General features: G+C 67.4%; 2 protein-coding genes across 10 annotated transcripts in view; one reads left to right on the top strand and one right to left on the bottom strand.

Annotated features, from left to right (window-relative positions):
- The window catches only part of BAIAP2 (BAR/IMD domain containing adaptor protein 2), a 42,266-nt gene extending 38,542 nt beyond the window's left edge, over positions 1 to 3,724 (top strand). For 2 of the 3 annotated variants that reach the window (XM_032199830.1, XM_032199827.1), the window contains exon 14: positions 1,488 to 3,724. In XM_032199830.1, coding sequence (XP_032055721.1) covers positions 1,488 to 1,557 — 70 coding nt within the window. In that variant the 3' untranslated portion in view covers positions 1,558 to 3,724. The remainder of the gene's footprint in view (positions 1 to 1,487) is intronic. The other variant, XM_032199829.1, reaches the window with a different exon arrangement.
- AATK (apoptosis associated tyrosine kinase) lies at positions 1,636 to 24,421 on the bottom strand. 7 transcript variants are annotated; one of them, XM_032199820.1, is made up of 16 exons: positions 24,340 to 24,421; positions 14,722 to 14,855; positions 13,722 to 13,863; positions 12,733 to 12,812; positions 12,323 to 12,441; positions 11,789 to 11,876; positions 11,457 to 11,590; positions 10,697 to 10,781; positions 9,960 to 10,099; positions 9,618 to 9,767; positions 6,306 to 9,465; positions 6,035 to 6,200; positions 5,705 to 5,932; positions 5,277 to 5,509; positions 4,457 to 4,544; positions 1,636 to 3,408 (listed from the first exon to the last, which is right to left on the bottom strand). In XM_032199820.1, exons 1-14 carry the CDS (start codon positions 24,416 to 24,418, stop codon positions 5,481 to 5,483), a joined length of 4,734 nt encoding a protein of 1,577 aa, XP_032055711.1. In that variant the 5' UTR covers positions 24,419 to 24,421; the 3' UTR covers positions 1,636 to 3,408; positions 4,457 to 4,544; positions 5,277 to 5,480. The 7 variants fall into 7 exon arrangements, with proteins under 7 accessions (XP_032055711.1, XP_032055710.1, XP_032055713.1 ...); XM_032199819.1 differs by lacking the exon at positions 1,636 to 3,408 and having other exon boundaries at positions 3,622 to 4,544; XM_032199822.1 differs by lacking the exon at positions 1,636 to 3,408 and having other exon boundaries at positions 3,622 to 4,544; positions 9,960 to 10,081.
- Positions 24,422 to 24,923: the final 502 nt, after the last annotated feature.

Raw genomic sequence — 24,923 nt, 5'->3', positions numbered from 1 at the left:
CGGTCTGCTTGTGCAGTGCCTGGTCCCTGCGGCAGCCCCTCGCTGCTCCCTGTGGGCCACGCGCTGATTTCCCCGTGGTTCTGAGCCGTGGGCTCCTGGCCAAAGTGCTCTTCTCCGCCAGAACAAAACCAGTTAAATAATAACCCCTGGTGACTCATCAAAGCAACCTTTTCTATCCTTTCAGTCTCGAGAATCTATTTTGGCATCCTAGGGGGAAAAGTGATCTAAGAACCTGCATTAATTAGGTGGGGAAATTAATTACCCTATTTTTAAGCAAAGGCCCTTTATCTTTTGAGGAAAGCAAAAGCACGCTTCTAAAGGTGAGGCATGGCGAGGGCCGGGGGGGGCAGTGCCGGGGGGGCACCGGGCCCCTCCTGCTCCTTCTGCCGATGTCGGAGATGTCTCCCAAGCCGCAGGCTCTGCTCCAGGAGGAGGCAGCTGATAACCACGGCTGCTCCTAGCATCCCCTACCCCATGTTCATGCCTGTCCTGCTACCAGAGTGCCCACGGCGCCGGCTCAGCCATGGAAGGGGGCTGGGGGAGCGGGTGCGAGGGGCCCCCAGGCTGCTGACAGCTCCCTGCTGCAGGCGTGTGCAGGTTTTGCCGTAGCTGGTTTGGCTCCTGGAGGGGAATGGGGGCAGAAGCTGGGGGCTGGCTGACAACGAGGGGCTGCTTGTGCTCAGGAGGGGACGCAGGGGGCTGTGCTGGGCGTGCAGGATGTGTGCCGAGGGCTGTGCGCTGTCGCAGATGCTGCGTGTGGCAATCTGCCTGCCGGAGACGGGGCCCCCAGAGCCAGCGAGTGCAGGATGGTGCTGGGACAGCTCGGGTGGAACCAGCTCAGGAGCCTCCCCTCTCCCTGCTCTCTGCCCCTTGGAGGTTTTGCTGCTTCTGAGGTTTCGCAGCCAGCTTGGCACGGAGCTGCAAGCTCTGCTCGTGCCCGGGTGTCCCAGCACACCTTAGAGCAGTGAGCCCTACCCCGTGCATGTTGCAGCTGCCTCGGGGCTCCCCTGCGCAGGAGGTGCCCAGGGGCTGGAGCAGCTTCTCCTGCTTCTGTGCACCCTGGGCTGAGCACCCCCAGCTCCCTGCACGCGTCCCTGGTTTTTCCCTTTGGAAGAGCCCGGCTTGGTTACTGCTGAAAAGCAAGGTAGGAGAAAATCCCGCACTGACCGACCTCGCCGGCTCGTCTTGGGGACATCTCGGCGAGGGGCTGGGCAGGGCAGAGCAGTTCCAGCCTCAACGCTTCAGAAACGCTGCCCGAGGCCGGGCTGGTGGAGGTGAGCAGGGCCACAGGCACCCACGGCTCGCCCACAGCCGCAGGGGGTGCGCGGGGCTCCAGCCACAGCCGTCGGAGCCTGCTGCAGCCTTGCCTCCTCAGCCAGAGCTTTTGGGGTCTCGCCAAGGTCACCGCTCGCTGCCCCGTCCTCGCAGGCTCCCTTACCTGCACGGGGAGAGCCTCTGCTAAACTCTGCCCTCCTCTCTCCCTGCAGAAACCCCTTTGCCAACGTCCAGCTGAAGCCGACCGTGACGAACGACCGCTCGGCTCCGCTCATCAGCTGATGCCGGGAGCGCTGCTGCCGTGCCGGGTGGCACACGCCGCCTCCTCATCGCCCGGTGCATGTCTGCCCTCCCCAGAACTTCACTTTTAGGCAGAGTTTATTTAATCCTGCTGCTTCCAAAGCCAAAGGCTAAAGCTAGTGCCCTGATTCTCGCCCTTCTCTACATTCTTCCTCCTCGCGGAGGCAGAGGGTTAAACCCTAAGCCCCTGCCCCGACCCCTGCTTGTGCAGACGGGAGCGCGGCGCTCTCGGCACCTCTCCCGTAGCCAGGTTTGCTTCTAGGATTAGCAGCAGATCGCAGGGCTGGGGAGAACAGCCTCAGCTGGCAGCTCCCCGAGGGCTCCCTGCTCTCCGGGGTGCAGCAGCAGTGGCAGAGGGGAGATGGGGCCCCCCCGGCTGGGCGGGTACCCTCAGGCAGGCAGGAGAGCCCCGGCCCCACATAATCCAAGGGGAGCTGAGCCCCACAGCCGGTGCCCGGCCTCCTGCGGGACCTCGGCCACTGGTGCCAGGGCTGCAGCCTGGGGACGGGGCCGGCCTCTGCTCCTGGAGCTGCTGCAGCACCACGGCAGCGTGCACAGGGGGTGTCACGGTACTGCTGTAAGATATAAGCTAGGAAAATACTTGAGGAGGGGCAGGCTCCGAGGATGGGTGCCTGGGGTGGATGCAGCACCCAGGCCATGGGGCACCCGGTGTTTGAAGGAGCGCTCCCCTACAGGCTCACCCCTCGAGCCCTCTTGCTTTGCTGGTTTCCCTTCCTCTCTTCCAAGGCTGAATGAGCCCGATATATACACACGTGTACTCGCTGAGCTTACTGCTAGGGTGTGCGCCCACGAGCGAGCGCGCTGCACGGCGCTGGCGGCGCAGAGCTGCCGGCAGGAGGGGGCACGCTGCCCCGAGCCCCCCCTGGCCCCCAACCTCCTTGCAGGAGGAGCAGGAGCTGCTGTGGGACCGGGGTATGCTGCCCAAATGGGTTTTCCAGGCAGGATTTGCATCTTCGCTGTGCCTGCGGCTGGCACCAGCGGGGCAGTGCCCTGCGCTCCTGCCTCCCGCTCTCGTTGCCTTTTTGCACTTTTTAATTGCTAGAGCTCGGCAGACCCCTTGGTGGTTGCTTTGACGGTAGGTTTAGCCCAGGTAGCAAAGAGACCCGGATGCCTCGGCCGCTGTCTGCGGGTTCCACTTTAGGGCTGCTTCCCAGTTAGGCTCGGTTGCTGCTGTGCCCCTCCGATGTGCGGCAGTTCCCCGGCACAGAGCGCATTCTCCTGGGACCAGCCGGCTTCTGTCTGCTCCCCAGGGCACGCTTCTCCCCTGGCCACGGTGCTGTGTCTTCTGCAAGGCTGTGCACCACCGCAGCCCCCGGCACCCCGCTCACCAGAGCCCACCTCCTGCTTCCTCCGCTGCGCGTCCCTGGGGTGCTCACCTCCAGCCCACGTGCGTGGGAAGCTGCCACCACCTTGGCCCGAAGTGTGTCCAAACCAATAACACCCCAAAATGCAGTGCCAGGGCTGTGCAGAGCCTCCTGTCCATGCCTGTGCCACAGGTGGGGGGAGATCAGTTGGGAGCTGGGGGCAGACACGCGGTGCCAGCCATCGCCGTGCCTTCTTGGGGTCCCGCAGGAGCTGGGGGGGCACCAGTTGAGGTGAAGGCCACAGGCAGACGGGGGCAAGGGGAAGGGGCTCTGCTGGGGTGCAGGGCCACAGGATAGGGCTGGGGGCTCGTGGCCAAGCAGGGGTCAGCCCCAGGTTTCACCTCGCCGCCGGCCCCACGTCGTCCTCTTCCAGCCCCACAGCAGGGGCTGCCGCCCCCCCCGGGGCTTCGCTGCACCTCCTGGCTTGGTGGCACCTGCAAGATGTAACCTGAAAGAATTTTTTATGAAAAAAGTAATTTATGAGCAATAAAATTCACCCCCCCACACACACACCACCAGGTACCCCGTGTTTTCCTTAGCAGGGGGGCTCCGGAGCCCTCCAGTGCCCACACCTCATCCAAATCCAGAGCAGCCCCCGGCCCCGCGGCCCCCAGCGTGGCCCCTTCCTGCTTGCCGGGGAATGATGCGGGCAGCAAACGGCTTAAGGATATTTTAAAAACTTTATTATTGGCCCGATGATGTTTGACACGCATGCTGGGAGCTGTATGGAAATCAGCACTGATTAAAAAATACAGCAGTTATGACCCGTATTGGTAAAATATACAATGTAATAATCGCCTTTCTGTTTTAAAAAAAATATCCCGCACACAGCTCTGTTCTCATGCTGCCCTCCAGAGGCAGCTGCCTCGCACGCCATAGACCAAACCCTGGGCTGGGGGGGACACGGGAGGGCTGGGGGGGTGGGCAGGGGGCTGAGCACCCCTGGCTGCAAAGCAGGGAGCCTGGTGCTAGGGCATGGCTGGGGACAGGGGGTTAGGGCAGGGTTGGAGCTGAAATAAAGCGCTTAATTAAAGCACTAATTGAGCTGGGTAAATTAGGAAGGCTGCGGGAGGTGCAGCAGGGAGGGCACGGGGCAGGCGCAGCCTCCCCGGCCTTCGGGGCTGGGGCTGGGGTTTGGGGACCCCACTCGTCCCTGGGGGGACAAGGACGTGGCACTGGCAGCAGGCACGAGCGCAGGGTGGGCTGGAGAAGGTGCGAGGGTGGGGAGGGACACGGTGCCCGGCGAGGCTGAGCCTCACCCCCTGGCATTTTAACTGTGCCGTGCTGGGGAACGGGCTGGTGCTGCAGCATCGAGCCCCCCCCCGGGGCCAAAAGCAGCCCCCATCCCATCCCATGGCACGTAGCCACACGTGTGCGTATTTGTGTGTGTGTGTGTGCATGCGTGTGTGCACTCACCCCACGCACCCACGGGAGCCAGCCCGGGCTGCAGGACACGGGGAGGGGTTGGGGAGGGTCTGGGGGGGGGCATTTCTCACCTCAGGGTTTGGTCTATTGGCCCCAAAGGAAACAGCCCTGATTTCAAGGTTTCGCTCAGCTCCGCTTAGTCCCATTTCCTTCTGGAAGCTGGAATTGCACAATTATCCTAAGCCTTAAATGAATTAAAAAAAAAAAAAAAAAAAAAGAAAGAAAAAAGAAAACAACAACAAAAAAAAACCCTGAACGAACAAACCGCAAGACCCCCCCCCCCCCCAAAAATGCCTCCACAAACTCTTTACATCTCTTTGGCAACAATAACTTAAAACCGCGTCAATGTGAGTTCTGTCAACAGCAAGTTTTGTTTTTGTTTTTGTTTTTTTTTTAGTATTTTTTTTTTCCTTTTCTTTAAATACAAAAATAGTCGGGTTGGCGCTCCCCCTCCCCAGCTTCTCAGCCCCCTGGGGGGGTCCCTCCCCGCGCCGGGGGCTGCTCCCCAGAAGGACCAGGCAAAACGCGAGGGCTGGGAGCTCCCCGGCCCCCTCGAGCCGTGCTGCAGCCCCTGTAACCCCCCCAGCCCCCCCCCCCCAGCCACCAAGAGCCAGCGCCAGCCCGGGCAGGGAGGGACACGGGGGGGACATCGAGGTGCACGGCACAGGGGGGACGTGGGGACAAACACCGCCTCGGGAGCACACGTGGGCGAGAAGCCAAAGGGGTGGGGGGTCTTCACTGGGGTGGGGGGGACTCCGCAAATGTTAGCAAGGTCAGGGCACTACCCCGTGAATGCTCTAATTTATATATATATATGTCTATATATATATATCTATGTATACACGCGCAGCCATCCGCTCGCGCACGCACGCACGCACGGCCGGCACCCACCGCCTCGCCCCGGGCCGTGCCCGGCTCCGACCAGCAGCAGCACCCAAACTCCTTCCGACCAAATCCCCTTTAAAAAAAAATAAATAAATCGGAGCTCGGTGCCGGGAGCCCGGGCCAGGTCCCACTCCGGCTCTGCCCCTGTCCTCCGTGGCCACCGGCCGGTGCCGGTGCCGGTGCCGCTAGCAGCTGAGCACCCAGGCTGGCTCACTCCCGGTCACCGTCTTCGCTGCTGCCTGGAAAGGAGCGGAGAGGCGGCGTGAGCAGGGCACAGGGTATAGTGCTCGTAGGGATGAGGTGGCCCAGGGGTGACAGGTCCCCGAGGGGGCACAGGGCACCAAGTGTCCGGGCTGCAAGGGGTGGTCCTGCGGGGTAGAAGGGGATCCCCGATGCTTGGGGACCCCCAGGGCGGGCACGCGGCGGGGCCTCACCTCCTATGGAGTCCATGTCCGAGTCGGAGACGTGGGTGATGGAGAAGCGGGACACCGGGGCAGGCGAGACCGTGAAACGGGAGAACTGGAGGGGCAGCACCTGCTTGGGGGCCGGCAGCAGCGCGGGGACGGAGGGGTCGGGCTCGGCCGGCGTCCCCGACAGCGAGGACATCAGCGACGGCTTCACCGGCATGAGCGGAAAGTCGTCGTCCCACTCGAAGCCACCGCCTGTGACGCAGAGCGAGGGGGCTGGGGCTGAGCCCACCACGCAGGGGGGGTCACCCGCCCGGCCCCACCGCCACCCCGCTGCCCCCACCGGGTCCCCCTTACTCTCTTCCGAGGCGTTGCCGTCCGAGGAGTCGTCGGAGGCGCTCAGCCTCTCCGTGGGGCTGGCGGGGCTCGTGGGGCTCGTGGGGCTGCCGCTGGCCGGGGGCTGCCCTGAAGGCTCGGGGGCGTCCGGGAAGCTCTGCTCGCCCAGCTCCCGCGTGGGACTTTCCTGGGAAGGAGGAGATGCTGGTGGCTTGCTGGTGGCAAATCCAGGGCTCAAAGCGCCCCCGTGCCGTGCCCACCACCGTGCGCCCTCCCCAGGCCCTGCCCTCACCTGGTCGAAGAGGTAGATGGTGACATCGTCGTAGAAGGACACGGCCTTCTTCTTGCGCTCCAGGTCCTCGCAGAAGGCCTCGGAGAGCAGGCTGGGCATCTTGAGGAGGCTGCGCAGGTTCCTGCTGCTGTGGCTCTCGGCCACCACGATGGGCACGGCCGCCGGCTCCTCCTCGCTCTCCTCGCTCTGCTCCTGGATGTTGTAGCAACGCAGCTCCTCGTCCGACTCGTCGCTGTCCTCCGTGTCCTCCTCCTCCTCCTCCGGCTCCTCTCGGCGCTCCGAGGTGGCCGGCCGTGGCTCCCGGGCGCACGGGAGCAGGGAGAGCCCCGGGGGGGAGCGCACCGGTGATTCACCCCCCGAGAGCGGCGTGCTGGGACCCCCTGGCGCGTCCCCTCCGGGGGCGATGCCCACCCCGGTGCCCTCTGGGGACAGCCCCGCTTCCCCCAGCCCTGGCGTGGGGGACACAGTCTGTTCGCCCCCGGACACATCCCCCCCCAGTCCGGGGACGCCCTCAGCCTCGGGGGTCCCTCTGCCCGGTGCTGGCTCCTCAGGGCTCGCTGGCACTGGGGACAAGAAGAAAGTCTTGGGTGGCACCGAGCCCGGGGGGACGCTGCAGACCCCTGGGGTGTCTCCATCTGTGCCTGGCCCCATGACTCGCGGGTCGGTGCCAGCCTCTTGTGCTGTGGGGCCAGCCGGGGCATCCCCAGCCTCTGCCCCCCTCCAGTCCCCTGCAGAGACCCCGACATCTGGTGCTTCAGATGCCTCCGCTGTGCTGGGCGCTGCCGGGGGGCTCCCGGGGGCTCCTGGGGGGTGCAACGGGTCCTCGCCCAGCCCGGGGGCTTGTCCCAGGTCCTGTGCGTGGGGCTGGGACCCCTCCTTCTCTGCCTCGGGGCTCTCGGACCCGTCACTGTCCTCGTCCTCCTTGGGGCCGCGCTCGGCCTCGGTGTCGTAGTCGGAGAAGTAGGCAGAGTCACGGTACGGGTTCTTCTCGGAGAGGCCGTGCAGCTCGGCGCTGAAGGACGCCGAGAGCCGCGTCTCGGGGGCCGGGACCTCGCCCTCAGCCCCCGGCAACCCTGGGGGAGGCTTCCCCAGCTGGCCAAAAGCCTCTGGCTCTCGGGGCTCGTGGGGCTCCTTGAGGACGAACTCGGGGGACTCGTTGTTCTCGGTGTCGTAGCCGCTGTCGAGCGCCTTGGGCTGCCCCGCGGGCGCGAAGGCGGTGGGGCTGAACACCTCGCAGGAGCTGGCTGTGGAGGGGATGTCCAGGGACTCCAGGGAATCCGGCGTCCCCACCTGCTTTTGCAGGGACTTGAACGCCGGGGCCATGTCCGCCCTCTCCATGTAGTCCCCGGAGAAGTCGGTGAAGACGCCGGAGGTCAGCTCCGCCGTGTCCTCGTCGCTCCCCTCGTCCCCAGCGGGGAAGCTGGCGCTGGAAAACGTCTTGTCCGGGGTCCTGTCCGTGTCACTGGCAGGACACGTGCCGCTGTCCGCAGCAGCCTCCCCAGGCACCGGTGCCTCAGCAGCCTCCGCTGCAGGCTGGGCACCGTCTATACCGGGCTCCGTGGGGGTCCCAGGGTTCGGGGCAGCGGTGCCAGCCATGGGGGCAGCCTCCCCCAGCCCCAGCGCAGCGGTGGCGCACGGCACGGGGCTGCGGGCAGGGCTGCTCCCCTCCGTGCCCTCGGCCGGGCGGGCATCCTGCGGGCACGGCTGGGGCCCGGCTACGGCTGCCGGGGCTGCGCCGGGGCCCCGTGGCGTGCCAGGGCCACCAGCCAGCACCACCGCCACCGTCTGAGAGCAGCCAGAGGCTGATGAGTCACGGCTCTGCCAGGCCTGGCTCCGCGGGGAGGGCGAGCGGCACGGGGAGGAGCCGCCGGCCGTGCCGGGGGCCTGCTCCTGCCCCCGAGGGCGGCGAAAATCGAGGCCCGGCGGGGACCCCCCGAGCTGGGGCTGGCCGCGCGGCACGGTGCCCAGCGGCTTGGCCATCAGCCCGCGGAAGGTGATCATGCGGCGGTAGCACCAGCTGTCCCCGGGCTCGCGGGCGGCCGGGCTGCCACCGATGTTGTTGTTGGAGGAGCTGTTGGAGGCCCAGGGTTGCTGCGGGGCCGGCGGGCTGGCACCCTCCGGGTGGGGGGCTCCCGGGGGGCTGTCGTCGCCCAGCTCCAGCGCCACGCAGTCCGGCCGGGTTGCGCTCTGCCCCGGGGGCTGCCCGTACCCCCGGGGGCTGTAGGCGCAGTTCACCGAGGGGGAGACGCCCAGAGGGTCACCAAAGATGCTGTGCTGGAAGCCGGGCACGGGCCAGTCCTTGCCGCCCGGCTCGTTGTGCTCATCCTCCAGCAGGTACCGCTCGGCCCCGTGGCTGGGGGACGGCTCGTAGCCGCGCTGCTCCTGCCCCGGGCAGGCGTAGGGGTAATACTCAGCGCACTCCCACGAGCCTTCGCCCGCCGGCGCGTGGCCCAGCAGCGGCTCCATGCTGAGGGAGACGGTGGGGCTGCTGTCGGAGTCGTAGGTGCTGCCGCCCCGCGTGCCCTGGGGTCTCCAGCAGGACGGGGGCCGCGGGGAGCCCCGCTCGCCCTCGGGGCTGTAGGAGCACATGGCGTAGTCCAGCTCGCCGCTGCCCTCGGCCGGCCCCTCGATGCGGATGTAATACTCGCTGCCGAGAGAGGGGCTGTGGGCGCCCAGGATGGGCACCACGCCGGGGGCGGGGAGGCCGGGGCAGCCGGGCTGCTTGCACTCATAGCAGGAGGGCGAGACCCCCAGGCTGAGGCGCCCGGCGGAGGCGGCCGGGTAGTAGAGGTCGTGGTAGCGGGCGGCGCTGCTGGGGCTCAGGGACCCCAGGGGGGCCTGGAAGTGCTCGGTCTTGGTGTGCTCCCACTTGTACTCGAAGTTGAGGCCGTGGCTGGTCTCCATCACGGTGAGGATGTCGTCCCCGTCCGAGGGGAAGCCATCGGCCGAGAACTGCTCCAGCAGCGGGAAGGAGGAGAGCTCGGCGCCGTGGTGGCTGCCGCTGGCGCTGCTGTTGGGCTTCATGGAGTTCCAGCGCTTCTCGAACTCCTCCTCGGCCTCCGTGGCTCCTTTGGCGCAGAGGTAGGAGAGCAGCAGGTGCACCTCCTCGGCCGTCGGGCGCTGCTCGGGCTGCAGCCAGCAGAACTGCATCACCTCGTACCTGCCGTGGCGAACAGGGGGCTCAGCACAGCCGCTCTGCTCCGGCCCCAGCAGCGCCTCGCCGTGCCGGAGCCGTGGCACGGGGTGGACCCCGAGAAAGACCCCCCCACACCCCGGGGAAATATGGAGAGGAAGGGGGCAGGATGCGCTCACCAGCGCTCCGCCAGCGACAGCTTCAGCTGGGGCTTGGGCAGCTTCAGCTGCTGCTCCTTGATGGCGTAGGCGAGCACTTGGCGGTCGGAGTAGTGGTCGTAGGGCTGGCTGCCCAGCTCGAACAGCTCCCAGATGGTGACGCCCAGCGACCTGCGGGCACGGCAGGATGCTGAGCACACGGGGACCCCCCCAAAAAAAATCACACCACCGTCCCGCAGCCCCACAAACGATGCACCCCAGCATGTCCTGCTTATGTCAGTGGGTGCTGGGTGCCTCCCTCTGCACCTCTAGACCGAGCTGTGCTGGCAGCAGCCCCCCCGTGCCCCCCCCTGCCCTGCTCACCAGACGTTGCTGGCCTTGGTCTGGTCCACGATGAGGAGGTTGCCGTGCACCTCGTCGATGAGCTCGGGGGCGATCCAGCGCAGCGGCACCCAGAGCTGGTCGGCCGTCACGAAGTAGTCGTCCTGCCAAGTATGCAGGGTCAGTACGAGAAGAGAACGTCAAACCTACGCGTAAGGGACCGGCCACAGCGCCACGCCAGCCTCCCCACACCCCCCCAGACCCACTGTGCCACCCCATAACCTCACCCCGAGCCCCTCGGTGCCTGCTCTGCTCCCTCTGCAGCCCCCAGCCCCACCGTGCCGTTCCTCCAGGCCGGCCACCCCCGCTTTCTGCCTCCTCCCTCTCCTCCTGCTCCCGCTGTCTCCCCGTCCTGAGCCCCTGGCAGACCCCCCAGCCTCCTCCCACTGCTCGCCTTCTGCCTCCCAGCCCCAGCCCTGCCATTTCTGCAGCTTCCAAGGGAAAAATCCAGCCCAGGAACTTTTTGGGAGCAAAGCCCTGCTCGTGCCATGGAGCTTGGGACAGCTCGGTCCTGGAGCATTGCTCACAGGGTGGTGGTCTCGGGGGAAGCACCCACCCGCTGCCCCAGCAAAGGGCACGGGGCAGGGGCTGCCCTGGCATGGCAGGGAAGGTTTGGAGAGGGGGGTGTGTGTGTGTGCAGAGCAGTATGTGCGCACAGCAGGTCCCTGAGCACCCCCCCAAACTGAGCACTGCCCCCTGCTCACCCAAACCAGCCTTACTTTGTACTTGCAGTGCGAGAGCCCGTAGTCCCCGATCTTGACGGTCAGGTCGGCGGTCAGCAGGCAGTTCCGCAGGGCCAGGTCGCTGCCAAGCAAACCTCGGCGCTGTCACCACCCTCAGGGGGTAGCGGGGGGGACACGGGGCACCCCGGGCAGCACCGTGAGCGGGGAGCAGGAGCGGGAGCAGGAGCAGGAGCGGGGTGGCTGCGCGGCGGCCAAGCGCCGGGCGTGCCGATAAAACCAGGCAGCAAATGCACAGCAGGAATTCCTGCGCTGCGCCCCAGCTGCGCCTCTGTCCATCCGTCCATCCGTCAGGCGCTGAGCCGAGCAGAAAGCAGGCTCCCCGAGCAATGCACGCCCGGGCACCTCCTACCCCTGCTGGCACCAGCCCTGGAGGGGGTGCGCGCAGCTGGGGCGCACACCAGGACCGCACGGGGAGACCCCCCCCAGGTGCCGCAGGGCCCACCGAGGCTGGGATGCCCGCAGGACCCCCCCCCCCTCCAGCACAGCCATGCCCCCCACGACCCTCCCTCCAGCCACAGCATCGCTCCCAGGGTTGCACCCGAGCAGCCCGGCTCGGGTGGGGTGGCCCCGACGGCAGCGCTCCCCTTCCTCAACAAAATCACTGATGCTGGAGTCTCCGTGTGCAACTCACTCAGCACCAGGATATTGTTGGGCAGGAGGAGCAGAGGTTTGGGGGGACGCCGGCGTCCTGGGGGGGCTGCCCAAGCCCATCCCCACCCCCCCCCAGGCAGCCTACCTGTGGATGTAGTTGTTCCTGTGCAGGTGCAGGACGCCGCAGGCCACCTCGCACGCCATCCTCTGCAGGGTCAGCGGGTCGGGGGCCATGGTGTCGGCCCCCCGGCAGCTCCGCAGGTATCCCTTCAGGTCACCCTGCGGGGCGGTGCCACCGTCACCCCGCTGCCCTCCTGCCCCAGGGGATGGCTCTGCTCTCGGCTGAGCCGTGCCAAGCCTGGCAGAGCCATGCCTCGTGCCTCCCCGCCACCATGGCACGCCGTTCGGCAGCTCGAGTGGCCACACAGGCTAGCCACGGCCCCGCGGTGGCTCCCTGGGGACATGGGGGGGACTCACCAGCGGGCAGAACTCCATCACCAGCAGGTACGGGGTGACCTCGGCGCACTGGGCCAGGCACTGCAGCAGGTTGGTGTGCTGGAGAGCCCTGCGAGGGGCAGAGCGAGGGGCACGTCGGCACCGCAGGGCTGCCACCGAGCCAGCCAGAGGTGGTGGGGGGGGGTGGCAGCATTGGGGGGGCCCCCCTGGGGCGCGAGGGCTGACGGGAAGGGCTGGGAGCGGGTACCACTGTGTCCCAGCACCCCAGGACACGCCACAAAGGGGCATTTGTTCAGCTCTCGCAGGGCACAGGCCGGCTCCGTGCCCCCCTCCCTCCGTGCCCATGACCTCAGCGCAGCCGGGGCTGGGCACCAGCAGCTCCCCGCAGCCAGAGAGCCCCGGGATGGAGCCGTGCTGCATGGAGAGCTCATCCAGGCACCCAGCACCTTCCCCGTGACAGCTCTGCTCAGCCAGATGTGACACGGGGGGGGCCAGCCCGTAGTTTGGGGATGTGCCCGGCGCAGGATCGGCACCACGGAGCGACCCCGCACCCACCTGTAGGGCTGCGCTTCCTCCAGGAACTGCATCTGGTCCTGCACGCTGGCGCTGGCCTTCAGCTCCTTCACCACCACCTGGGTGCTGCTGATGCCCGAGTTCACCTCCCCCAGGAACACCTCGGGGCAAGGGGCAGAGGCGTCCCGCTCCATCCTCACCAGCGATCCCCGGCCCTGACCCCTACATTTGGCATCCCAACGGGCACGCGCAGCCCCCTGCAGCCCCCGTCCTGGCGTGGCAGGAGAGCAGCCCTGGATCTGGCACATGCCCTGCCCCAGTGCCCTGGTGTCCTGACATCCCCCTGCCCCGATATCCCACTATCCTGATATCCCCCTGCCCCGATATCCCACTGTCCCGACGTCCCCGTGCCCCCACGGCCCCGGCTCTGCCCCCCCCGGGTTGGCACTCACCTTTCCGAACCATCCATGGCCGATCTCCTTCAGGTACAGCAGGCTCTGCCGCCCCAGGTCCGCGGACTTGAGGAGCTGCACTGTAAAGGGGCACATCCAGCTGCCCGTGCGCCCCCACACCCCTGCGCCCCCGCACTCAGCCCGCTCCCCGTTACCCTCCGGTGCCGGCCGAGTCCCGGTGCCCCTGCTGTGCCACCCCACGCTGTCCCCAGCTGCTGTCCCCTCATCATGGGGGGGGGCAGCCCCAGGCACCCCGCAGCCAGGGCGCTCTCCCTGCCGGGCATCCTCTGGGGGCCGTGCTGGCTGCGGGATGTGGGGCACCGGTGTTCCCAGACACCGTCCCTGCACCCCTTCTCCTCCCCAGGGATGGGGAGAGCAGAGCGCAGCCGAGCTGCAGCGCTGGCATTTAGCCCCCCCCCTGCTCCCGGCCCCCTCCCGGTGCAGGTCCTGCCCCCCCAGGCACCCATGCCAAGGGGTGCAGCAATGGGGCCATTGTTGGGCCGCGCTGCGCCGCCCCGCACCGCGCCGGCCCCATCACACTGCTGCCATTCTCCGAGCCGGGGAGCGCCACAATGGGAGCGAGGGGGCTGTGGCACAGCGGTCCCAGCCCCCCCCCGGCCCCCCCCTGGATTCCTCTCCCACTCACTGCCTTGTTTACGCAGGGCTGGGGCTGGTGGATGGCATGGGACGGGGCACTCCGTGTCCCGCTGCACCCTGCTGGGGACGCACGCTGCTCCCCTTGGTGCCAGGAGAGGGTTTGGGGTCCTGCAATGCAAAGAGGGGCCTCGGAATCCCCCCCCCTCGCCCGGGAGCTGCTTTGGCTAAACCCTTTGGTTAAACCCTTTGGCTAAATCCTTTGGTTAAACCCTTTGGCCAAACCCTTTTGCCAAACCCTTTGGCTGGGGTCACCCTTCCCGTGCCCACCCCACGGCACGGCGGTGCAGGATCAGGGTGCAGTGGGGGGTCCTGGTGCCCACCCCTCGGCTTACCTGAGCGCCCCGGCTGCTTGGCCATGGGCAGCGAGACCTCGGTGAGGGGCAGGATGTAAACCTCGGGGCCATGCTGCGGGGCGGGCGAGCCCTGGGCCGAGAACTCCGTCACGTAGTCGTCCCCCTCGGCGTTCTCAAACTCCTGGGCCGGGGCGGAGGGGGGCGCGCAGGGGATGGGGGGGACACACACCGAGCAGAGACAACTGACCCTGTGGGCTCCCCGCAGCCTGCCCCACACCCCCTGCGCATCGCACAGCCCCGTGCACGGAGACCCCAAGAAGCTTCCCCCAGCACCAGGCGCTGCCCGAGCCCCCAGCCCCAATACCTGGTGGCGGCACCCATCCAGCGCCCGGCTCCCAAAAGCCGCCTTGGCGAGCAGGTAGGCGAGGGTGAGCATCGCCCTGCCCCTGCCCGACAGCCTCTCATGGTGCTGCCAACGCCGCCGGCAGCGCTGCACCCCGGGGTGCCGTGCACCACAACCCACCGGGCACGGGCAGTGCCCGGCGGCGGCTCGGCGCCCCTATATAGCCGGCAGGGGGGCACGAGGGGGCTCATTGTTCCCCTGCGGCACGGAGAGGTGCTCAGGACGGTGTGGGATGGTTACACAACGGGCCCCAGCGTGCGTCCCCCCTCCCTCCTTGCCTGACCCCCCTCCTGCCGCGGGCGCCCGCAAGCCTCCACAAAAATGCCAGCAATTAGGGAAAAGTGTTTCTCGGCACATTCTGTGCCTGTGAGCTCAGGGTGCCTCCCACCCCGGGGGCGTGCGGGTGGGACTGCGACCGGCCCTTAACCATGCCATGGCCTGGCCCCGTGCAGCGGGGAGCCCAGGGGGGGCGTCAGGATATGACCCGAGGAGATGCTGAGCCCTGCAGCATCCCGGCACCGTGCGGCGCAGGGTCAGGATACGGCCCACAGTGATGCTGAGCCCGGGGGGATGCACGGGGGCTGCACAGCAGCCTGGCCCCCCCTGCCCACCCCTAATATCCCCCCCGGTGCTCACCTTGAAGCCGATGTCTCCCTTCTTGCAGCACAGGCAGGCCAACATGAGGAAGATGAAGGTGAAGAGCCCGGAGAAGGAAACGGCCACGACGGCCAGCGAGGAGGACCAGGAGAGCTCGCTAAGGGGGGTGCCGTCTGCGGGGACAGGGGGGGAGGTTGTGGGGTCAGGAGATGGACCAGGAAGGCCAGGTCAGCACTGCTGAGCCCCCAGCTCGGGGCCAGGAGAGGGAGGGGAGCGCACGGGGGGACCCAGGGCTGAGGAAGGACCCCGCAGGCAGCCTGCACAGAGGGGGACAGGGCAGAGACCCCATGCATGGTACCCGCACGGTGACAATGACACCCCATGCACCAGCCTGGGGGTCCCAGGTCCCCAAACCCTTGCTCCTGCTGGCACCAACAGCTCCCCGCGCCCTGCCCGGCTCCATCAGGGGGCAAACACCACCGGGCAAGCCCCAGCCCCATCTCCCCAAACCCCACACCAACCCCAGACCACATCCCACGGGGCACGGGGATGCTCCCCGCACACCTCCCGGCACAGAAACCCCAAATCCTGCCTCCCACCCCGCGGGGCTCAGCCCGCACCACGTCCCCTCAGCTGCCAGCCCTCGGTGCGCCCGCGGCCAGGCAGCTGCCACATTACTATTCTGCCCAGAGCCTCCCAAACAACCGGCGGATTGTGGCAGGAGGAAGCAAAAAAAACCCGCAGCGGCACCACCGAGCGCGTCCCCGTGCCCCGGGGCTGTGCCATCACCGACCCCAAACCTTCACCGTGCTGGGCTCAGCACCACGCCGGGCAGGGAGCGGGGCTGGCACCACCGGCACAGCTCTGCCCCCGCACCGCGTGCCCTTGGGGAGGCACCTGAAGGGCAGGAGGGTTGGGGATGGCCCCGCTCGCCCCGCACGGCCACTCCAGGGCTGGCCCCGTGCCCTCGAAGCGCGGCCGGCCCGGAGCTGGTGTCGGGGTCGGTGCTCGCCGAGGGAGCCCCAGAGCCATCTTCTGAGGCTCGGCGATGCACAGCCGAAACCTGGGAGGAGCCGGGGGTGGCATTCTCTCTGCTTTCAGCCCGTTTCCATGGTGAACACACTTTGTACAGCGAATGTCACCATTTTCCTTGGATAGTGGGACAGCGAGAGAGAGAAAATGACTCACCCAGCAGAGCCTTTTGAACGCCGACAGGGGAGCGGAGCGCGGCGACAGAAGCCTTTCCAGCAGGGACCGTCAGCTGAGCCGCCCCAAGGCCACAGCTCGGGAAATGGAGCTTTTTGGATGAACCAGCCCAAAAAACAAGGCGCGGGGGGGGCCACCCGCTCCTGCCTCAGTTTCCCCACCTGCACGACTGGCGGTGTGGGAGCTGTGACCGGCCCCAATCCCTCCCCAGCCTTGGCACCGCGCAGCCCCTGCACCAAGGCTGGGCACCAGCAGCCTGGGAGGGGGCAGAGCTGGGGCTGGGGGGCCACTCAGGGGCAGGAGGGGGGTCACCAGCCCCCCAGGAGGGCTGGGAGCCCTGCACATCTTTCTGGCACCTCCATGAACCCCCCCTTACCACTCCAGGCCACGGGGGTCCCGCGGGACCCTCACAGCCACAGCTCTCCCCCCCCAACAGCCCAGCCTCGCCACGGGGGTCACGCTGAGAGCAGCCAGCTCGGTGCACCCCCAGCCTGGCCGGGAAAGGCAGCGGGAATTGCTGCATCACTGGGGGGGCAGCCCCCGAGCGGGGATGCTCCAGGGCTGCCCACAAGGCAGGCAACACGCAGCCCCCAGCCCCAAGCTGGGGGGGGACAGCAGGGGACAGGGGGGTGACATTCAGCAGAGCCCCCAGCGTGGCACCAGCCCCAGCCCCTCTCCACGGCACCCGTGGGGGCTCCAGCTCTGCCCGCGCTGCTGCGCCCCGCGCCCTGTTGCATCGCCCACCCCCCTATCCAAAAAAAAAAAAAAAAAATAAAAAATAAAATAAAAAAAATAAAAATAAAATAAAATCCCTTTCTTAAAAGGCACCGGGAAAGCCTGCAGCCCCCCTCCCCTTGAGCCCTTGAGCCCCGCAGCCCAGGGCTCAGCCCTTCCCGGCTCCTTTGCTGACTCACGTTCGCCCAGCGCCTGCGGCCGCTCCGCCAGCCATCGCGCGGGGATGCTGCCGCCGCCGCCGCTCGCCTCTGCCCGGCGAGAGCGGGCGAGGAGCGGGGCTGACGTGTGCGGAAGGGGAGAGCCCCGGGGCTCCCCGCAAAGCCCCGCACCCACAGCCCCGTGGGCAGCAGGGGGGTCCCACCCGAGCGGCCGCCCCCCCGCTCATTCCCTTCCCGCTGGGGCAAACAGCCAAGACCCCCCCCCCCCCTTCCCTCTCCGTCCCCCAGCCCCTTGCTGGAGGTGCTGTTTGAGCTGCTTTATCGTGCCTCAGTTTCCCCACAGGGCACCTGCAGCATGGAATGAGGACCCGCTGCCTGCAGGATGGGGATGCTCGGGGAGAACGACGGGGACACCCCTTGCCCACGGCACTCAGACCCCTTTTGTCACCCCACCGTTGCCCCAGGGACGCTCCCCGGCACTGGGTGTAAGGGAGTGGGACAAGAGCCAACGGGGAGCAGGAGCCCTTGTGGGATCGCAGGATATAGGGTTGGGTGCGGGTTGGAGCAGGGCGCGGGTGCTGGGGCTGGATTTGGGCAGGGTGCTGGGCTGGGCGTGGGTTTGGGCAGGGTGCAAGGTACAGGGCTGGGTGCGGGTTTGGGCAGGGTGTGGGGTGCAGGTGCTGAATTCGGGCAGGGTGCAGGGTGCAGGTGCTGGGGCCGGATTTGGGCAGGGGGCAGGTTTTGGAGCTGGATTCGGCAGGGTGCGGGGCTGGGTTCAAACTCTCAGGACCCAGCACCACATCCAGCTGCTCTCCCGGCGCAAGCACGGCCCTGGTAACATTTTAATCCCCGGCCAGACGAAGGGCCCGGATCTGTGGGCAGCTTCCAGGAAAGCAATTTTACACCTCAAAGGATGAGCGCTCTGCTCACCCACATGCATCCAGGCAGCAAGAAGCCGTCCGCTGCCATTTAGCACGCCGGCACGAGGCTGCTCCTCGCAGCCCCGGAGGGAAACTGAGGCACCCGGGCGCACGGTGGGGCAGGGTCACCCACCAGAGCCGTGGATCCGGCAGCAGCCACGCAGGAACCACAGGCAGGGCAGTGCTCCCCTGGCTCCCAAACCCAGGGATTGAGGGCGCAGCACCCGACACAGCCCCGGAGACCTTTTCCCAGCAGTGCCACCCCGTCAGCATCGCCGGGGTTTACCAGATCTTAATTGTAAATGCGAGGCATGCCTCGATGAGCTGCTCCCCGTGTGCGTCTCCTAACACGGGCTCAGTTAACCAGCGCAGAAGGGTTTTAAAAGGATTGATTCGTGCCTCTTCATTCTGGTTTTATCAGCTCGGGATGAATTAGCAGTAAAAAATAATTAGATGGAAAATAAAAAGAAGATCATCCATCATTTTCTAACGTGATGAAATAAAAATTAGGGCTGCGATAAGTGCAGGCCGAGCCGCAGCATTGTTGTGCACACACCGAGCGCGTCAGCGTGCTTAGAAACAAAAAAATCAAGTTCCTCCATCAAAGCCGCTCCCGCTGCAGCCCCGCATTTCAAGTGGGTGCACGCCAGCCACGGGCAGCTTCCACCTTCTTCTTCTGAGAAAATAATAATTAAAAAATAATAATAAAAAGCACACGGAGCAAGATTAATTGACGATTTAAACCACATTCCCTTGCTCCGTGTGTTAGATCAGGCCTGAAGGCAATCACTGGAACGCCTCCCACGCCGGCAGGGACGCTCCGGCTCCAGCTCCGGCTCCCTCACAGCAAACCCTCGGCCATGGCTGAAGCAAAATCCCAGGGGATGGCACAGGATGAGGGCTCCTCGTGCCCTGCACCATGGGTGGCAAGAGAGAGCTCAGCACCCGCGCTGCCTCGAGGGAGGAGAGCGCAGGGGGTGCCTGCTGCCACCATGCCCTGTGCCCAAAGGGGGCTGCGCGGTGCCGCGAGGGTGGGTGTGCTGGTGGGGGGCACCATGGCATGGCACCAGGGGCACAGCACCGTGGGCACGGCACCGTGGGCATGGCACCGTGGGTATGGCACCAAAGGCACAGCACCACGGGCACAGCACCACGAGCAAGGCCAGGAGCAGGCTCCCAGCAGCCGGCGAAGCAGCCTTTACGTAACGGCGGGAGCGAAGCCGCGTGGAGCGGGGCAGCCTATTTTTATCAGAAATGCTCGGCGACGTTATGAAACAAGCAGCTTCAGCTCCAAAAACGGGCGACAGAGGCGAGCAGGGCTCCTGCAAGAGGCTGAAGCCGAGCGCATCCCCACGTGCCTCTGACCTCCGGCTGGGAGCAGCATCAGGCGGCCCCAGTGGCTCGGGGATGCCCCGGGGGCAGGCAAAAAGGCAGGGGCTGGGGCACACACAGGGGGTCCCTGCCCACCCCCAGCCACAGGGAAGGGTCCTGCTGATTTTTAGGGCCGATGCCGTGTGCTGTGCCCGGCCCTGGGGAGCTCCCCTTTGCCTGCCCCAGTTTCGGAGCGCTTGGCTGCGCGACGCCTCCCCCAGCTCCGCCAGCCCCTTCCCACAGGTCTCCAAACAGCTCCGGCTGCAGCAGGCAAGGGGAAGAGACCCCGAAAATTAACGGGATGGGATTTTAGCAAGCATTTTTGGCATCACACAGCCCCAGGTGCCCCGCGGGGTGTCGGGGATGCTGCGAGCAGGAGCAGGATGGCCACTCGGGGCCAACTGGGGGTGCGCAGCCCCCGCAGCCCTAGGGTCCCCCTCTCCCTGCACCCCACTCACTGCCTGCCCCCACACCAGAACTTTCCTTTGCTCCAGCATTGAAACAAACACGGCAGCAGGCGGCGAGGGAGGGCAGCGGCCACGGCTGGGAGAGGCGAGGGGACGGAAACGGGGCCTCTGGCCCCCGGCGCTCGCTCCCCTCGTCCCTGCTGCAGGCACGGCCACTTGCAGGAAATCCTGAACCTGCTCCTGCTTCCTCCGGCGGCCAAACCCTCACAGTGCTGCCCAACACACCCCAGTCCCCTCGGCCAGCCCCAGCACCCCCCCCCAAGCCCCCAGCCCCACTGAGCAGCGGCTCCAGCAGCCCCCAGCACCCCGTGCCACCCAATGCGGCCGCCCTTTGGGATGGAGACCCCCCTCCAGGTCACCCCAGGGAGCCCGGCATGCTCAGGCTGGTCCCTGGTTCTGAGCTCTGGCGATGCCAAACGCCGTTGGAGCAGTAATTGCCCTACGAGAGCCGAGCAGCACGCTCAGACAAGGCTTCCTCAGGGCCTTCGGGGAGATTAATGCCCAGAGGAGATTTGTTCTGCTGTCCCCAGGCACGCTGTGTCAGCACGGCTCCCCTCCCTCCCTCGTGAGCCCCGGCGCCCTCCGGCCTCCCCGGGGCTGCCCCGTCCAGGAGCTGCTCCAGGCTGCGTCCCACAGGGTCCCCACGGCTCAGCCTGGCCCCAAAAGGATGGGGTCTTTTTGGGGATGGGGCTGCCAGAGGGGAGCAGAGACCACGAGCAGCTGCAGGGCACAGCCGGGACCCCAACTCCACAGCTCCCTGCGCCCTCACAAGCTCGGGCTGGGCTTCCAGAGCCGCATGGGGTAAGGGCAGGCACAGACGTGGGATGAGCATCACCCATGGTGATGACACGTTGGGACCAGGGCGCGAGAGGAGCCCGACCTGGCGGGGATTTTCCAGCCCCAGGAATCAGCGAGGGCTCAAAAGGAGCACGGGAAACAAACGAGGCAAAGGCTGGGAGGTGCACGACACCGCTCTGACAGCCCGGCCATGGGGCAGGACATGGCACAGCACCAGGAGACCCCAGCCAAACGCAGCCCCCCCTGGTACCACCGGGGCTGTGCCTGCAGCTCGGTGCCAGCTCTGCCCCACGTCCCCGGTGCTGGCACCTCGCGTCCCCCGGACGGGGAGAGCCGGGCAGGGAGCCCATGAGTCACCGCCGCGATCGGAGCCCTTTCAGCCTTGGCGTATTAATTTCTCCTAATTGGCTTTGACAGGGATCCGTATCGCCATCCAGAACGGAATCACCCGAGCGCGCGGGGCGGGGAGGGAGCAGCAAGCCGAGAAAGGGAAGGAGGGGAAAGAAAGGGAGGCAGGGGGGGGAGAGAGAAAGAGAGATTGAGAGCCACCGGGCACCCCCGGGGGAGCGGCGCTGCCGGCTGGCTCCGTCCTCCTGCAGCGTGGGGCCCAGCTGCCCTGCTGCACTGCGGTGCTGCGCGAACGCCATTGCCGGCGACAGCCCAGCTGCGAGGCTCGGGGGGGGGCTTCTCGCTGCCAGCCCCTCACCCTGGCCTCCACAGACGGACGGACGGACGGACGGACACGGCCCCGTGCCGCTGACACCGTCCACGCACCGGCTCCTGGAGGAGAGGTGCAGCCTGTGCCGGGTGTCACGCCGCCCCCGCAGCAGCTGCCTTCACCCCAAGGCTCAGCTCCCTGCCCCACATCCCCCCCGCGTCCCCAGAGGCACCCACCCTCCTGCCCTCACCCCCCAGCATCGGGCAAAGCCAGGGGGGATTTGGGGCTCCTGGTGCCGCCCCAGCCCCCTGTCATTGGGGCAGGGGGCTGCAGCACGCACCCATGTTTTAGGGGCTGTGGAGAGTCTCCACCTCACTGCCCTGACACATGTGGGGGCCAGGAGCGGGACCCCAATTGCCCTGCTCCCCTCGGGTTGCACGGCCACGCTCGGAGCGCCCGCTGAATCCCCACACAGGTGGCACGCAGCTCCCAGGGGGGTGGGGGGCAAATGGAGCCATCCCAGGGCTCACACGTTGCCAGGGCACGGCCGTGGGGCACCGATGGTGCCGGCAGCCCCATGGGCATGGAGCAGCCCCAGCACGGCCCCGGTGCTGCCCACCACAGCAGCCCAGTGCCTCCCAGCACGCCAACTGGGGCCCTGCACCCAGCGGTTCCGCTTGCTCTTCCGTTATTAAAAAGCCGTCACTGTGCTGCTCGGAAAGAAAAGGGGAAGAAGAGATCTGGGCAGGGGAAGAGGGGACGTTTCTCACGATTTCAAAATTTCGTGCTCCTCGGTCTGAGACGGGGAAGTCCAGGCTGGGAGCCGGGGCAGCGGCAGAGCTGGGGGCAGGCGGGGAGCAGGGGGGGGACATCCTCACGTCACTGCCGGAGCTGCCACAGACTTCATGGTGAGAGGGTGGGAGCTTCTGTGGCCTCAAAACAAACGGGGACGTGGTGGTCAGGGCAGGCAGGGGTGCGGCGATGCTCCCGGCCACGGTGTGGTCACCCTGGTGGGAGCCCAGCTCCGGCACCAGCCCTGATCCAGCTCCCCGGGCACCAGGCGAGGGCATCCCCAGCTCTGGGCTGTGGATGGGTGAAGAGAGACGGGAAACCAGCAGGAGGAGGAACTGGGAGCCCTCCCTGAGCCCCCAGTACTGGGATGAGAGGGGGAGCATCTGGCCCCTAGAGCAGCACCGGGCACCGGCACAGCCTGGCAGGGCGCAGCCAAGCAGCCCCACCGATGGCACAAGCTGAGGATGGAGCAGGTGCCACCACCGTCCCTGCACTGTCCCCGCACTGTCCCCACTGGTCCCCTCAGGGCCCTGTCCCCTGCCTGCTGTGCCAAGCTGTGCCCCCCAAGCGCTTCCCCCTGCTCCGTGCAGGCACCAGCAAACAGCAGGAAAATCAGGGCCGCCACGCAGACAGGAGGTGCTGCCAAACACCCAAGATGACAAGCCCATGAAGCAGAGGATACGTTTTTTCCCCCCTTTAATTTCTTTCCCTGACGGTAATCGTGGGTGTCAGTCGTAGCAGCAGCAGCAGAGTCCCGGATTCGGGAGCGCGCTCCGCAGCATGGCGATAGGCAGCGACAGCAAACCTTCCTGCAGGAGGATTTTTAAATCAAACGTGCCCTGCAAATCCCCAGGTTGACGGGATTAGCATGGCAAATTGGGCGCTTGGAGAAAACCCGGAGAAAAATCATACTGAAGGACGAGGACAGTAAATACATCTTCATTCCCAGCGCTGCCACATTTTAGATGCAAATAAAAGAGGTTTCCTCCCTAACACAAATCAATACCGAGCAGGCTGCGAACCAAGTCTCCGCCAGCAGAGACCCGGCCGGGTAAATCCCGGGCTGCTTCACGTCGAAATATCCCTTCCAGCTCAGGAGATTCGAGGATTCTATGAAATCCCTCCACGGCCTCAGCCCCTGGCAGCCACCGGACCCCGCTCCCGGCGAGCAGGGGGGGTGCACAGCCCAAATGCGAGGAGGGGACGAGGGGGACGCGTTGTGGCCGGGTTGTGCAGCCCGGTGCTGACACCCAGAGCTGAGCCGTGTCCAGCGAGGGCAGCGCTCGGTCTCCTTGGCACGAGGACCTTGCTGGAGGCACGAGGGCACGGGTCGTGCCGCCAGCGGGTGCTCGGTGCCGAGCCCTGGCACCGCTTCCCCAGCTTTGGCAAACAAAGGGACGGTGCCAACGCGCTGGCACCTGCGGGTCACCGCGGATTTGGGGCGCTGCCACCCCGCTGCCTGCTCCCGGGGGTCCGATCCCACACGTGAAGGTGTCCCCGTGCCCCCAGCACGCGCGAGCCACCCCGGGGAGGGCTCCGAGGCCGGGGGCCGGCTGCCTGCGCGCCCCGGCTCCCGGAGCCCCGCGCCGCAGCAGCCCCGAGCGCACACAAAAGCCAGCCCCGCTCCGCGCTGTGCGCAGCCTTCCTGCAGCTGCAGCGCGAGCGAGGCCGCGCCACGACGCCTTACATAACGGCCCCGCACACCCCCCGCACACCCCCCGCACCTCACCGGCCTCCTAACGCCAGCGGGGGCTCCCGGTGCGCACCCGGCACCGAGCCGGCACGGCGGCGGCTGCGGGTTGAGCCCCGGGCTCCGTCCTCCTCCTCCTCCTCCTCCTCCCTGCGAGCATGGCCGGGCGGGCGGCGGCGTGGGGAAGCTGCCCGGTGCCTCCGGGGGCGGCGCGGCCCCGGGGATCCCTCGGTGCGCCCCGGTCCCGGACCGCAACGGCGCCCGGTGGCGGCGGCGGCGCTCGGGGAGCTGCGCCGAGCTGCGCCCCCGCGGAGCAGCCCCCGCGGCTCGGTTCCATCCGGCACAGCCAGGGGAGGGGAAGGGAAGGGAAGGGAGGGGAGGGGAGGGCAGCGCACTGACATTTGGAGGCGAGGGAGGCGAGGGCACACGCTTCATTCATCGCCGCCCAGCGGGGCCCCCAGCGGCACCCACCGGGCAGTGGGGACGGGAGGGGGGCCGGGGGGGTGCTGGGTGCGGGATGCGGGGTGCTGGGTGCCGGCAAACCGAGCCCGGGGGATGCGGAGGTGCCCGGGGGGGGTCGGACACACGGTGGGAACGAGGGGTGCGGGTAGCGCAGGGGAGCGAGGGGACCCCTGCAAGGATGCGGGGGGGGCCTGGAGGGAGCCGGGGGGAGCCGGGGCTGCGCGGGGGGGGGGATGCGGAGGGGCTGCAGCGATGCAGGGAGATGCGGGGCGATGCGGGGCGATGCGGGGCGGTGCGCAACGGAGCGCGGCTCCCGGTGCCCCGCGAAGGGCGGGCGGGTGGCCCCGCGGTGTGGTGGTGGGGGGGGAGGACGGGACGGAGGGGGGGCTGCGGCACTCACCGGGATCGAAGTGGGAGCTGAAGGCCAGGCTGGGGCTGAGGAAGGCGGCCGACATGGCAGCGGCGGCGAGGCGGCCCATGGCTCGGCGGGGGGAGCCTCCCGGCCGCCGGCTGCCGCTGGCCCCGCGCTGGGCACGGCGGCGGCGGCGGCTCCTCCTCCATGGCGGCCGCGGCCCCGCGCCCCCTGCCCCGGGGAGGGGCCGCGCCGCCGCCGCCCCCCCCACCCAGCGGGATTTGGGGAGGGGGGGGCACCGGAGAGGGACCGGGGAAGGAGGAAGGGGGCGGCAGGTGGAGGCTCCCCGCGGTCCCCCCCGCACGCAGAGGGGTCGGGGCGCGTCTCCGCCGCCCCCGCGAGGACCCGACGGGGCCCCCCCGGGGAGGGGAAGACCCCCAGAGGGCCCCCCCTCAAGAGGGGAAGAGCCCCAGAAGCTCTCCCCCCATCGGCGGTGCAGGCAGCGCCCCCCCCGCGGAGCTGTGGCCGCGCTGACCCACCCGACACCGGTGGGATGGGACGGGTGGGATGGGGCACACTGTGGGTCCGCAGCCCCCCCACCCCATCCCTACACCCCCCTCATGCCCCCCATC

Source organism: Aythya fuligula, chromosome 18 (genome assembly GCF_009819795.1).
Source record: "Aythya fuligula isolate bAytFul2 chromosome 18, bAytFul2.pri, whole genome shotgun sequence".
Classification (NCBI taxonomy): Eukaryota; Metazoa; Chordata; class Aves; order Anseriformes; family Anatidae; genus Aythya; species Aythya fuligula.
The sequence above is the reverse complement of the archived record's forward strand: the minus strand, read 5'-3'. Positions and strand labels throughout refer to the sequence as shown.

Coding starts and splice junctions, on each gene's coding strand:
- AATK (XM_032199820.1), bottom strand. CDS start 24,418: ATGGGCCGCCTCGCCGCCGCTGCCATGTCGGCCGCCTTCCTCAGCCCC. Junction 9,466..9,617: donor CTGTCGCTGGCGGAGCGCTG/GTGAGCGCATCC, acceptor TCGCCACGGCAG/GTACGAGGTGATGCAGTTCT. Junction 5,933..6,034: donor CGGCAACGCCTCGGAAGAGA/GTAAGGGGGACC, acceptor TCTGCGTCACAG/GCGGTGGCTTCGAGTGGGAC.